This window comes from Corythoichthys intestinalis, chromosome 2 (assembly GCF_030265065.1).
Source record: "Corythoichthys intestinalis isolate RoL2023-P3 chromosome 2, ASM3026506v1, whole genome shotgun sequence".
Classification (NCBI taxonomy): domain Eukaryota; kingdom Metazoa; phylum Chordata; class Actinopteri; order Syngnathiformes; family Syngnathidae; genus Corythoichthys; species Corythoichthys intestinalis.
The window spans coordinates 45,479,157-45,493,543 of NC_080396.1; the positions used below are offsets into that span (position 1 = coordinate 45,479,157).

A 14,387-nucleotide genomic window follows, 5' to 3' on the forward strand; every position below is an offset into this window, starting at 1 on the left:
CACTATCTGACTCAAATACTGGATGGCGCTCATCGAGAAAACATTTTACCTCAGATTCATTCTAAAGCTTCAAGCTTTTGATATATTTTTAGTTTTAAAATAATTTTGACACCACCTAATAATTTAGAGAGGAAAATTGTTGCTGTAATGCTCTTGCACCAACTGATATACAGGGGTTGGACAAAATAATGGAAAACCCTAACATTTTGGCATCATAATCATTGAACATAATTGTTAAAGAATGGCATGAGGAACATTATAATGAAGTTGAGCATCTCATACGGCCGGCACAATCCCCAGACCTACAGACCCGTGCCGTCCATAAGGCGAGCTAGGCAAATGCCTAGGGCTGCCGCAGTGTCCAAAAGGGCATCAAGAAAAACATTCTAATAATATTTGATTATAGCAGTATTCAAAAAATTATACAAAACAATAAAACAAAAGAACAACATAACCTATCGTAGTAAATCTTTAAATAATAATGAAATCATTTTTCTAGTGTGCCTTCTGCCCGTTTCACTTTTTCCTGTGATGCGATGATTTCACCACAGACCCTAGTCTCACCACTCGGCAGACCAGCGAGCTACCTGAAGGTGCTATTTTTAGCCTCCGCAATTGAGCGACGTTACAGTGACGAGTCAATTTCATGAAAAGACAAAAGCCCTCCTGGTCGCATTTTAGAGAGAAGAAAAAGAAAGAAGAGAGCATAAACGTGAAGAAAGACAGAGGTATGTTGTGATGATTTTTTCAACAGCATAAGCACGTATACTTAGCGCAACGTCAAGCAAGCGGTTATATACATAGAGTTTATATGACTTACTGCTAAAGCTACATTATACTGTATCATTAGCCGGGCTGTTGTTTTAGAAATATTTTCAGTATTCAGCCAGCTGTGGATTAGTTTCAGTTAAAATTACTCCCCCTTCCATTTTAGAGAAATTTGGACAAAGTGTATGGGGGACTAAAATTGTCTTGCTTATTTTCATGTGATGTGGACCACTTTTATATTGTGTTAAATTGTGCTTTTCAAATAAATTGGCCTTGCCTAAAAGTGCTAAGATTAATTAAATAAATACACCATTAAATATGCAATTAATATTTTCAAAGTTCTGTGGTATGGGGGACTAAAAGTGCCACGGATTTAAATGCAAAACATTTGTTATCAAATGTGTCATTAATTCATTAAAATCGCGATCACAATCATGGAAAAAAATATTCAATTTTTTTTTTTTTTTTTTTTTTTTTTTTACTATCATATATTATCTAATTAATTATTACTGGATAGTCCTGTGTAGTTGCAGTGCTTCAAGAATATATTTTTTTAACTACGCCCATCAAAGATAGTGGCTGGATCCAGTAGACTGCATTAGAATTTAGGCGCTATTATGGTTATGTCATGCTGGTTTCACAATCAACAGCTATTTGACTAATATAATGTAACATTCCACTTTCTTCTCTTTGTAGATTCTCTTCTGAAACATTTTCCTTCTACATCTGTACATCCTGGGCCATCCTTTACAGCGAACTTATTCACATCAGCACCAAGTCCAAGCACACCAAGTCCAGGAAAGAAGTGCACCTTCCAAAACAACTGTCATATGAAAGTGCGATAGATGCTTTTGCATCAGTGAAGACAAGGTGGGTAAGGTTGTAGGTCAAGATGGGGAAAAAAGTTGCATTTTAAAGTGTTCTGTATGTCTTTATATAAGTTTTTGTGGGTGGGTGTTAATCATATTGTAATAAAAATTGTAATATATTCATTTGTTTTTGAAGTGTTTTTTATTGGTGTTTTTAAATAGTTATTAGAGCATTAATTAAGCAATTAAGCAAAAATAATTCAATAAATAATAAGAATGCAATGTAATTACTTCAACATCTATGCCTTTTCTCTAAATTGTCATTGCAACTAATGTTCTTCATCATGGTCAAAGAATAGCACATTACAACGCTGGAAGATACAAAGTAGAAGCACTACTGTGTTTTGTCTTGCAGCTCCAAAACAACAAATTTCCATGTGTGCCTCCATATTTCGGGATAAAATATTTAGAGGACATAGCATGAGACTGTCTGCCTTAGGACATGACATCCCAGATCTTACTGAACATGCAGTTTCAGATTTTAAATCTTACTTGGGAAGCTGTCGGTAGTCCCCAGAATATTCTTCATACTTGTAATTGACCACATTCCACTCTGACATATAACTTTTCATACACTGTAGAAAAACAAAGGTATGCATTGTAATTCAATAAATGAAATAATAAATGCATAATAAGGGCTACTTATAGGAAGAATTGGATATCTGTTATGGAAATTCATTACATATGGAAGAAGGTAAGATGGCTGGAAGGATTCCAATTCATATCATGTTAGCTATTCCAGTTCATGATGTCATTTCTGGCACAAACTTGGGGAGAATGTTTTTTAGTCGCAATAAAAAGGCCACACCCAAACCAACAGCAGAACAGTCTGGAGAATCATAAAAAAGGCCCATCTGCTGTGGATTTCACTGAGAGTGGAAACGTTCTATCTGAAGTTCACATGTAAGAACAAGTCTACGTTGTATCTGTTCTATTTTTCAAATTTTGAAAGCACAATCGTATCATGGTACATGTGATGGTTTTACCTCTCGAACAAACAATGAATGTGCGTCTTGTTCAGCATTTTCTGGCACAGAAGAGAAAACAGTCCGGCTCTGGCGTATCAAAGTGCATATCTGATGAGACAGGCACAAAATAAAACAGCCTTTTTGAGACAATTTTTTACTGGGATTAAAGAAGTGTAAAAATTAGAATTAAAAGTGAAATTGAGTAGGTTTTAAGGTGGAAATAGTCAACATGCAGCTCAGGAGCGTATTCACATCGATTCATCTTTTCCACATTTTGTTATGTTACAGCTTCGTCGCATGCCATCCCATTTACATAAATATTTACATCCTTTGCTCAGTATTTTGTTGATCCATCTTTGGCAGTGTGTGATGCCAAATGCATGGAGAGTGTTGCCCATTCCTATTTGCATCACGTCTCCAGCACCACCAGGTTGGGTGAAGGGTATCACTTCACAACCATTTTCAGAAATCTGTCTTCAGAGATTTTTGATCGGATCAAGTTTGGGCTAAAGGACATTCAGAGTTTTCCTGACATTAACTCCTTTGTTTTCTTGGCTCTGTGCTTATGGTGATTATCGTGTAAGAAGATACAATAAACCAGGGTTCACCAAATCTGGACCTCGATGCCATCTATCCTGTTGTGTTTACCACGTCGCTCTCCCCTAACACACCTGAATCAAATGATTATGTCATCAGCAACCTCTCCAGAAGCCTGATAATGATCCTGATTATTTGATTCAGGTGTGTTGGAGAGGAAGACATGGAAAACATGACAGGAAAAGTGGCTCCAAGGTCCGGATTTAGTGAACCCTGCAATAAACCATCAACCCACTCTGAGGTCCAAAGCAATCTGGAGAAAATTTTCACATCGGATGTCTGTACATATATTGATGCAATTATCTTTTCTTCAATCCTGCTTAGTCTCCTATTTCTTACACTTGCAAATCATACACTCAGCCACCACCACGCGCTCACGTTGAGGCTAGATGAATAGAGGTGCTTGGTTTCCTCCAAGCAGAATGCCTGGCGTTTATGCCAGGCAGGCCTCATTTTATTAAAAAGTGGCTTCTGTCGGGCCACTCAACCAAACATGACTGACTGGACTGCAGTGATAGTTGTCCTCCTGGAAGGTTCTCCTCTTTCTGCAGAGGACCAATGAAGCTCTGACACAATGACCAACTACTGTTGGGCACCTCCCTGATTAAGACATCTGACAGGTGACCAGTTCTATGTAGAGTCCTCAGATACTGTTTCTTAACAGCCTTCATGAAAACATGGTAAGTACATTTAGTTGGAGATTCCGATGTAATTTTACAGCATTCAAATTTTACTATACGTTATTCTAATTTAAGTATATTCTTTTGAAGTACCCGTTTCTTTAAATTGAATTGAAACACAAGTCATTGTGCAAGGATTTCCAAATTCTTTGGCAGTTTAAGCAGATATTAATCTTTATAGATTACCAATTTAAACATATAATATGTAAATCAATGCAAAAATAGTAATAATGGCCGCAGAGTAAGATATTCAGTCTGAAGATCTCCTTAATCTTATTAGTCATGTATTGTGGCGCCAGAAAGGGAATAATCAATCCTGTTGCCACAGGACTAGGAGTGTGCATCCACCATTAAGTGTTACTCAACACACACATCTTGTGTTGCAAAGCCGAGCTTCAATGACCTAGATATGTCATTGGCCTTTAATGTCTCATATTCTCACACAAACAAGCATTACTGGGGATCATTTAAAGCCTGTACAATAACCAAATTAATCTGTTAAAGTCCCAGGACTGATTATTATTACTATTAATTTTTATTATTATTATTATTATTATTATTATTGTTAATATTATTATTACATCATTTTGGATACATAATTTACGTTTTCCTTTCCCTCGAGTTGCACACTTATGATAACCTTCTAAAAACTCTGTTTGTTATAAGCAAGTGTTTTTCCTATGTACATGGCGACTTGTTATCAAGAGAAGACCATTAATGCCACTATAGAAGAACTTTTTAAGGTTAACCATGGATAGTTGGACATATTCTTACAAAATGGATATCCGAATTTTGCCAGGACAATACTCTCAGTGGCTAAAAAGCCTGCCATTTGCTTCCTAGCACCTCACCCAAACTCTGGTGATTTTATTGATGAATAGGGCTCCATTCGATGCTATGTGCCGCTACAGAAGGAGGATTGAAGTTTAACCATGGGTGGTGAGATGGATTTAAAGAAGGATAGATAACCACTGTTAGTTACGCCTGTCTCTACTGGAGGAATATGTTCACTACAGCAATTTCCATCCCTTTGGCAAATCTGTCATCTGTCCCTCCAAGTTCCTTTCCTAAATTCTAAACTACCGATCTCTCATACGCCCTCTACTCCATCTGCAGCAATCGTGATTCGCTATCACTTGAATGGAATGGAAATACTTTTTCTAGTCCCTTCCAATTTACATTCTACCTAAGCTGCGTTAACCACTAATAATTCATTCATTTATGAATTTATCATCTATACCACTTATCCTCACAAGGATTACGAGTAAGAACTAACCATGACACCAAAATGTTATGTGTTAATCCTTGGCACATGTGCACTCCTCCACAGAGATCATCCAACCAAAAAAATTAAAGAAAAATGATTCAACTCACATGGTGATAATAACAATTAGAAGAGAGTAATCAATGATGTACTGTAGCATGTTGTTTCACGTATTTTTATCTCCCCAGGAAAGCCAACATATGTGTCTCAATGGGAATAACATGAAGATAATTCAAAACAAATCCACACAAAGTGCCATTAATCAACTGTGGTCAAATTAACAGCATTTATTTGCACATTGTTTGAGCAGCATGTCTCAAAGGGAGTGAGGCATGTAGGGCTTATTCATGAAAGGGTCGAGTGGAGGCATACGCGGAGTTTAAGGGAGGGCCACCCCTCGGTAGGCGAAAAGTGTCATTGCATGTAATTGACTTTCCTATATATGATTTTAAAATTAAGAGTTTTCCGGTAAAATATTGTCTATAAAAGCTGTAAAGCAATAAGACAAACAACAACAATGAATTAAATGAACAAAAAAAAGATATTTTTATCATCTGACTAGCACCTTCATTTGCTTTGTTTAGCCAAAACCACCCGAGGACTGAAGAGGCAAGATGGGTATATGTAATTTTTAAAAAAAAATTTCAAACCTAAGCTTTCAAAAGCGACAACAACTATTGAGTAAGAACCAATGATTGAAAATGTGGACCATGAAACAACAGAGAGCACTGCCAAAATGGTGAGCGGCGTTTCAATTTTCCCCACTAAAGACACTAATTGTACAACAGAGCCAACACCAGCGGGCATACCATGTTCAATGGATGACGATCTTGGCGAAAATTATAGCTGTTCCAAGCAGCCTGATTTAGAATTCCCCTCAAAAATGATGGGAAAAAAAAAAAAAAAAAAACATTTTCAACTTATTATTATAAATGTTCTTATAAATTCATTTTATTGCTGACACTGCGTTTAGGGGTCATCAACATGTTGTGCCCCCCGCCCCAAAAGTCAAACTCCACCTATGAGCGTAGGGTGGCATTTTAGCAGCTAAACGAATCAGCACTTTCTACAATCAGGCTATGACCTTCTCTCTCATACCCACTTCATGTGCTCACATGCACTTGCACGAGGCCGGAATGTGTGAAACTCCTCTGTAACCACTAACCTCACACTCCTTTCTCCTCACCTCCACACAAGTGATATACAGTATAACATTTGTTTGCTAGGCAGAAGAATGAAAAGTTGGAGACTATAGAATGATTATACTATTACCTTTTCTCACTGAGTGGCAGGTAGTTATCATATAAATTGGTATTGAGGCCTGTAGCATTCATTTTGTCTTAAATTCAAATCATCTTCGAAATTAGTCCTTTGCCCCATAAAGGGCAAAACACCTATTACACATATGATTGACAAGTCCACTGCTTCTCAACCAAATTCAGTTGGAATGGGCCCAAGCTCACCTGCGATATGTCTAGCTGTGAGCAGCCTTCATTAGTCTCTAAAATATTTACCTCTGTCTCAACTTGTCTAATGCATGCCAACAACTGCAGAATTTATTTTGTTTGATACCACCAGTAAGGAACACTCATTCTCATTGATGCTTAAAAAAGGCATTCACAAAGCTATACAGAGCTAAGAAAAAAGCAAGGAATTTAGGATTACTGCGCAGGCTAAGAAAACCCTCATTTCCAACAGCCAAAGTGATATGCAGCAATGAGAAAATCTGCTGTTTCCAAATGAGTAACAATAACAGTGTTGTGAAACCAAAGTGTTTGCAAACATGAAAATGGAAAGTCTTTTGGATTGTAACTTTACTGCATCGATTTTGTTTGCCAACCTGCCAATCGTACGTCGATATATTTTTGCAAATAAATGTACTGTATAGTACATATATTTTAAGGTAAAAGGGCTGAAAGGTTTGTCAATAGTATGTATAAATTTGGATTAGGAGATCATGTTCATCTTTGTGGTAATTTCGCTTGGTGTTTGCATCTGAATGCCGACAAATGAAAACACCTATATGCAGTGTGTGTGACCTTCCAATTCTGCTTCTTAAAACAAAACACTGAGGAAAATAAAACAAGAAGTCCCTGGATTAAAATTAAAACTTGGGTTATTGAAAAAGACAATCAAGTCAGAGTCTATGGTGCCCCTGAAATCCCTTTCTTTGATGAGAAATTAAATGATATATTCGGCCTTTGTTTGTTTCTTTGTTCTAACTGATGTTGCAATTAAACACTTTTACCTGGAAGTCATCCGGCGGGAACTGCAACATGTCCCTCAGAGGATCACTGATTATCTGCATTTTGCTTTGTAAGATTACACTCTCATAGTCCAGAGGCTCTATGACTTTGGGCTTGACCTAAAAAAGTAAAGAATAACATGGCATCAACATGTGGCAGAGCAACTTTTGACCGGTGACTGTAAAATACATAAGAGAATTTGTTTTCAAGAGCGGAGGGGTACGAAAACTGTGTGGACAAGTTGCCATTGTTCTTTCACAAGAAGTCATCAGTTAGAGCAGCACAATAAATGAAGGAAGCAACAGAAGGCTGAGCGTGGAGTTTGTGTGTTTGTGTATGACTCTACCAGACACTATCGCATGATCTCAAATGCAACTACAATACAAAACTGGGGTGAAGTAATTAGCTATGTCAATGGTCAGGTTGTTAAGTAAAAAGTACAAGTTCTTAAGAATAATTTTTAAGATTACTTTACATGAGTATTCATTTCTTGAACAATTTTCGACTTTTAGTCCCTGCATTTGTAAACAGACATTGGTACTTTCTTATAATTAGTTTGTCCGAATTGAGACATTGCTTCTTTCAACCCTTTAAAAAAGTATTTAAATTACAGCGATTTGGAGCAAAAGTGAAAGAAACGGGCAGTGGTCAGAAATTATGGGATACCATCTCACTGATAACAAGTTACCATTTTTATTTTTTAACCCATATTATTCAGAATGTCACTTGGTCCAAGCTCAAGTCTTCTAAAAATGAGCTACTGCTGTCTCGTTCCATTCTAAATGTTTGTAGCAAATGCAGCCCAAATTGTTTGTTATTTTGTTTTGGAATGGCTGGCACACATACTTTAATTAAGCAACAATCATAAGAGAATGATTTGGTCAAATCAGAAGAATTGTATATCAAATACCTTTAGATACCTTGACTCACAGGTTTAATGCTATGTGTGGGTAAATTTAGGAGTTGATTTACTACTCTATCTCGCCCAGCCCAAAAACATGCTTCGAGGAAGAAAAAAAGTGAAGAGATTGTAAAGAAATTATCTGGTTTTGGAAAGTGGCAATATCCTAAAGTAAATCAGATCCTTCCAAGTGCATTTTGCTGTTTTGTGTTTGACTGTTTCTCCCATTCAATACACAGCTGGGAAAGTGTGCTTGTAAATTCAGGTACTGGTGTGTTTTTTCTTTTTTTATTAGAAAGCATTTATCACAGTCTTGAAGTAGATGCTGACATTGCCATGCCTCTGGCAAAACCCGCACATCTGTATGCACTTTAGCAAGTTTTGTCTCATTTGACAGATGAATAAACCCAATCTCCTTTGATTGCGATTTCCTAGAAAGATAATCTGAAATCAGATCACATGTGTCCTGCCAGTGGATGGCCATTACTTGACAATTGGACTGTGATTGGCTCCAGCCTCCATTGACCCCCATTGGCAGAAAACAGGCAGGTGATTCTGTTTACAAAACACAAGGATAAAACAAACTGTGGATGGAACTTTGAAGCATGTTCAACCATGTTGATGACTGGTTAGCGCTGCTACCTCACTGTAAGAAAGGTGTCTCAATAGCTTAATCTGGTGGCTTACAAGTATATCCACTTGACAAAACCGTGCTGCTTGTTTTAGCAGAAACCTCATTGGTCAAACTGTCTGTGTTTGACCAGTAGGAACAAAAACCAGGACCCACAGTGGCCCTTGAGAAGCGATTTGGAGACCCTGTTCTATGCAATGCATACTTGTCAACTTAATAAAACTTCAAGAATTCCCGAAAGAGTCAGGAATCAAAGGGAACTCTAGATCCTAAAAATAAGAATCAACATTCAACTCCCCACAGAGGTATACCCTGGAGGTGTTATTTCCTATTTCCGTCCACTTCCTTTCAGATGGTCTCTTCAAAGCTGCTCTTGAAAGCCTTTCTGGGAGATCAGGAATTTGTTAAACAATCAAACCCTATTGCTTCTATCCAGCATAAAACTCTCAAAATAAAGAGTATGATGCTATAAAACAGTAACTTACCGATGCCACCTGTGACCCAGCCTCCACCTCAGCCTCAATTTCAGCCCAGCTCTTATATTTCTGTGGTGACTCTATCACCATCTCCCGGTTGGGGGCTTTTCCTGCCCGGCCCTGCATGGCTGTCAGTGCCCAGTACTGTCTGCCTGTGATCAGGTCTGAACCTCACTTCACTGAGCACACTGTCATGTTGTGAGGTGGATAGCAAGAGCTCTAAAGAACTTTTTACTTCTGGAATCTGGACTAAGTTGCAATGCCGACCTCCCTGTCTCTCCCCAAAGAGCCCCTCCCACCCTGACAGCTGGAATGATGTCTGTGTGGTATGTTACGTGTGTAAGTAGGAGGAGCTAAGAAGCCCATCTCTACCTCATTAAATGATGTTGCCGTGGATCTCCACCTGCATATCTTAATATAAGAGAAGTATTGTCATATGATTTAATCTTTACACTTATCTTCCAAATGCATACACATTTTTGAGAAACAACTTATATTCATCAGAATGCAGACAAACATTTCTCAACTAGTGTTTACGGATGATGATTGGTTGTCATCCCAATTGTAACCATTTTATAACATTACCATTTTCCAGATTAATTCATATCAACATAAGTACAAAGTGGCTTTGGCCTATGGCTTTTTTTCTGGACAAAACATTAGACAAAATCGTAGTTCACAAACGATTGGACTCCTTTTGCAAGAATGTCAAAGGCAAAAGATAGAACATATTGTAAGATTGCCTCAGGCCCCAAGAGTCCAGTAGAAGTTCCTCTGACGTCATTTACAATGGTGTTTATAGCCTTTGGAGACACATTTCTGTTTTTAGGAGAAATTTGATTGCTAACAGAACCTTCTTGGACTGAAAGTAAATAAATAAAATAACCTTGCTTTGTTTTTTTTCAAACACACCCGAGATTTACAACTATTCATGTATTAGTAATTAGTTTTAGTATTAGTATTTTAGTATTAGTATTAGTAATGTTATTATTAACTTTTCTATGCATTGATGTAACATGAAAAATATTAACCTTAATCATTAAATGTAAAACATACGGTTGTAGTAAATTGTGCGAATAATAAACTATGTCTTCTGTTAAATGTGATGCACCTTAAAATGACAGCGTGATTATTTTCAGCAGAAGAAAGTTAACGATTTTGTTGCTCTTGATTAGAATGGAAAAACGTAAGGAATACATAAAATAACTTCCAACTAAACAATTGTGTCTTAAGTCCAATTCTATATAGGTTTTGGCTGAAATTACTGCTGTTAAATAAAATATTTGAAAAGTATTAAATACAGGTGTTTATTCATTCATTCATCTTCTGAGCTGCTTGTTCTCAAAAGGTGGGCACAGCAATTTAAGGTAAAAAAAAAAAAAAAAAAAAAAAGTTTATATTAGTGACAGAAAGTGTGTGATACCGTAATCATTTATCATAAATTAGATCAAAAATAGATCAAGATTTTGTAGATTCTCCTTTCGCAAAAATAACAGCCTCTAGATGCTTTCTTTATCTTCCAATGAGGGTCTGGTTGTGGTTGAAGTTATTTTGGAAAATTTTCTTTACAAAACATCTCCAGACAGGTATTGACAGTTACAAAGAAAGCATGGAAAGCCAGCTTTAAATCACACCATAGGTCTCCAATATTATTCAGGCTTGGGGATTGAGATCATTCCAGAATGATGTACGTTTTCCTCTGCATGATTGTCTTTTTTAGATTTTGAGCAGTGTTTTGAGTCGTTGTCTTGTTGAAGTATCCAGCTCTGTTGGAAGTTCAATTTTGTCAGTGATTCTTGAATATTGTTCTCAAGAATCTGCTGACACTGACTTAAATACATGCGAGCTTCAACTTTAATTAGATTGACCACTACCTGCAATGGCCACACAGCACTAAATATTATATTGTGGGTAGCACGTGTTTTTCTTGGAATGCTATGCTGTGTATGTGCATAGCACACCTCATGTCCAATTACTCCAATTTAGTTTCATCATTCGTCACCTTTTTCCAAAATGAAGCTGGCTTGTCCAAATGTGCTTTAACATACCTCAAGTGACTCTGTTTGTAGCGTGCGTGCATAAGAGCCTTTTTCAGCATTACTTTCCCATACACCATCTCCTTATGCGAAGTGTGTTGAACATATAAATATTCCACAAAAACACCATCTTTATCTGAAATTTTTGTTTTCCTGCCACTCTGGGCCTTAACGACAACTGCCTGTGGTTTCCCATTTCCTCACAACATTCCTCAAAGTGAAAACTGACAGCTGACAACCTTCGGCTAGCTCTTTGCATCCTTTGCATAAACCATGATGTTGAACAATCTTTGGCTTTAGGTCATTTGAGAGTTGTTTTGAGGCTTCTATGCTGTCACTCTTTAGAGAAGATGCAAAGAGGAGAAAAACTTGCAAAGGGCCACCATAATACCCTTTGTCATTATTGGCTTTACCTGTGTATGTGGGTCAGTGATCTTTCCAAACAATATTTACGTTCAAATAACTAGTACTAAAGGTATTCAAGTGAAGAAAAAACAGGGGTGCAAAATTTTTAAATAATTCTTTAAATAATTCTTTTAAATAATTCTTACGCACTTTCCATAATGCTGATTTAAAAATAATAATAATAATAATTTAAATTACCTCTCAGGTTCGAACTGTTTTTCTGCTATCTGATATATTTAACTGAAGTTTCTGAACAATGCAACCAATTGTTTACAAAGGAAAGCCTTGAAAATTATCAGGGATACCCAAACTTTTTCATTCTGTATGTTGATAATAATGTATTTAGTTAACTACTCTGTCACAATGCTGACTGTTCTGTGATGTTTTCTCCTTCCTAGATAATACAAATACTTGTTTCCATTTGTGTTGAGCTTTCAGTGATGGCATTGCCAGTTCTGTCTTATAATAAACCTCTTGTCTTATTTCTCTTAGATGCACTGAGGTCATCCCTGTTTCATTCAACCACATCTCAGAGGCGCTATTAATGCCATTAACCCCCCAAAAGCCACAGTTGCTATTGTAAAAAGCAAATTGAATGTGCTAGCAGATAATGAAGTGGAGTTTAGAAAAGACCAACAATTCTGTTTACGTCCTTCTTGTGAAAGTGAAAGCAGGAAGTGATTATCTTTTCGATTTTTGCACAACTTGAAACCATTACAAAGTGTTAGTATTCCACCCCCTTTTAAACAGTAGCACACATACATGCACACATACACAAAAGCATGCGCGCGCAAACATACACAAATTCCAGCCACTTACAGCAGGAGGAAAAAATTTCAACGGTGTCACCTGAAAAACACAATAAAAGACGCAACTAGAGAGGGGAGATCCTAGCATCTTGTGTGAGAGTTTATACAATTACTATCGTCTTCCCCTGGGATTTAGTACCTCTAAACAAATTTAAGAGCTGAGTTGCCAAAGTGCTCCAAAAGCCATCTGTTCTTAATTATCTTGTCAAAAGTTGTAGTTTTTGTTGTTACATAGTTTTGTTGCCATTAGCTGTTAACTACAGAAGAATGGTGAAGAGGTGGACCAAAGACAAAAGAAGTTTCAAAGTCCTTTTTGCTATTTGCACTCATTTTAGCATCAGAAAGTATGGCATAACAGAAGAACAGCCTAGAGCAGGGATGATGTGCTAAAGAGGCAACTGTTAATTCGCACTGAGGCTTTTGAGCTAAATTCAATAAACAGCGATGTGCATGAACTGCAAGTATACGTATATGTATTACTGCAGATCATTCAGGTGCCTGTGACGTGAAAGCATACGTAGATTTTAGTTCAGGCATGTTAAATGTCTTCATGCTAAGAGTGCAAAATGGCTTTTTTTTTAATTTACCCACCAGTGTGCATCCACAAAATTACGAAAACATTGTCTGACAAGCCAAGGTATATGTCTTGTGCGCTCTTTGCAAAGATACGGCCCCAAGAGTGGCTGGGTAAGTGAGTTTGACTACACACCCTACATCTTGAATGCTGCAAAGATTCTCAAGGCAAGGAAACCTCTATGATTTGTATACACTGAAATTTGTACCTTGAAACACAGCTAGCCATGTAGTGCAGTGCATAATACCAATCCACAATGCCTGACAAGATGCAGGATAAAGGTTCTTTAAAACATTTTCACAGTCTGAATGACTACTCCAAAGGTCAGGCTGGGTGTGTTCATTTTTACTTTGAATCATGACAGAAGTTGAAAACCCCAGTGTCAGCTATACCTGGCAAGCGGCTATTATAGATATACTATGGGAATAGAGGGAAGATTGCCAGCAGTAGAAATGCTGAGCTGTTGAGCTGGATGTTATACTTTCTTCTTCTCCCTTCTCTCTGCTTGGGAAGAGAGAATGAAGATAGTCCAATACTTGCTTTGTCACTCACTGGCTTACTTTTTGATCTCTATGCAATCAATGTCATAAAAACGAATGCTTTAATAATCCTTGACATGCATTCTCTTCGTCATGAGTCATAAACCAATTGAGGTATGAGAAGGCTTCAGTTCACACACAAGTAAGTGGCTTCGCAAGGTTTCTTTAAATGGTAAGTGACAAACACTAATAGTAATTATGTCCGAAATTTAGGGTGCAATTCTGTCCAAAATTTAGGGTGAACCCCACAAAAATGGCTTAGTCATTGGCTTCCCGTTAGTCATTACTCACATATCACTTGTCTATGATAAAGGACAAATGTGATCTATAATACAACGAGTTATTCGTTGAATTGTAAAGCAAGAACACATCTAGAATGACTGACACACATCGGATTTCTATACAAGGCTATAACATCAGCATTTGCTCCTTTGTAATGACCCAGATACACGGTGGGGTACTAATACCAAAACTCGCAAAGCTGCAGATTATTCCTTGCAGTTATTTTATACTCTGATCAGGCCAAATCCTCTCGAGTGGAGCTGTGTGTTCATAACAAACAACAAATAAACACACACAAGTATTTTTGGCTACTGTGTGGGTGTGGAGAGAGTGCTTTTTGAT

At 37.3% G+C, this 14,387-nt stretch overlaps 1 protein-coding gene across 5 annotated transcripts in view; it reads right to left on the reverse strand.

Moving 5' to 3' along the window:
* Window positions 1–9,622, reverse strand: part of LOC130909407 (dedicator of cytokinesis protein 9-like) — a 48,046-nt gene extending 38,424 nt beyond the window's left edge. For all 5 annotated transcript variants that reach the window (XR_009061750.1, XR_009061751.1, XM_057825845.1 and 2 more), the window contains exons 1-4: window positions 9,410–9,622; window positions 7,395–7,511; window positions 2,624–2,713; window positions 2,130–2,212 (exon numbers count right to left, since the gene is read on the reverse strand). Coding sequence is in view for 3 of the 5 variants with exons in the window: in XM_057825845.1 (XP_057681828.1) it covers window positions 2,130–2,212; window positions 2,624–2,713; window positions 7,395–7,511; window positions 9,410–9,526 (407 nt within the window). In the remaining 2 variants the exon portion in view is untranslated. The remainder of the gene's footprint in view (window positions 1–2,129; window positions 2,213–2,623; window positions 2,714–7,394; window positions 7,512–9,409) is intronic.
* Window positions 9,623–14,387: the final 4,765 nt, after the last annotated feature.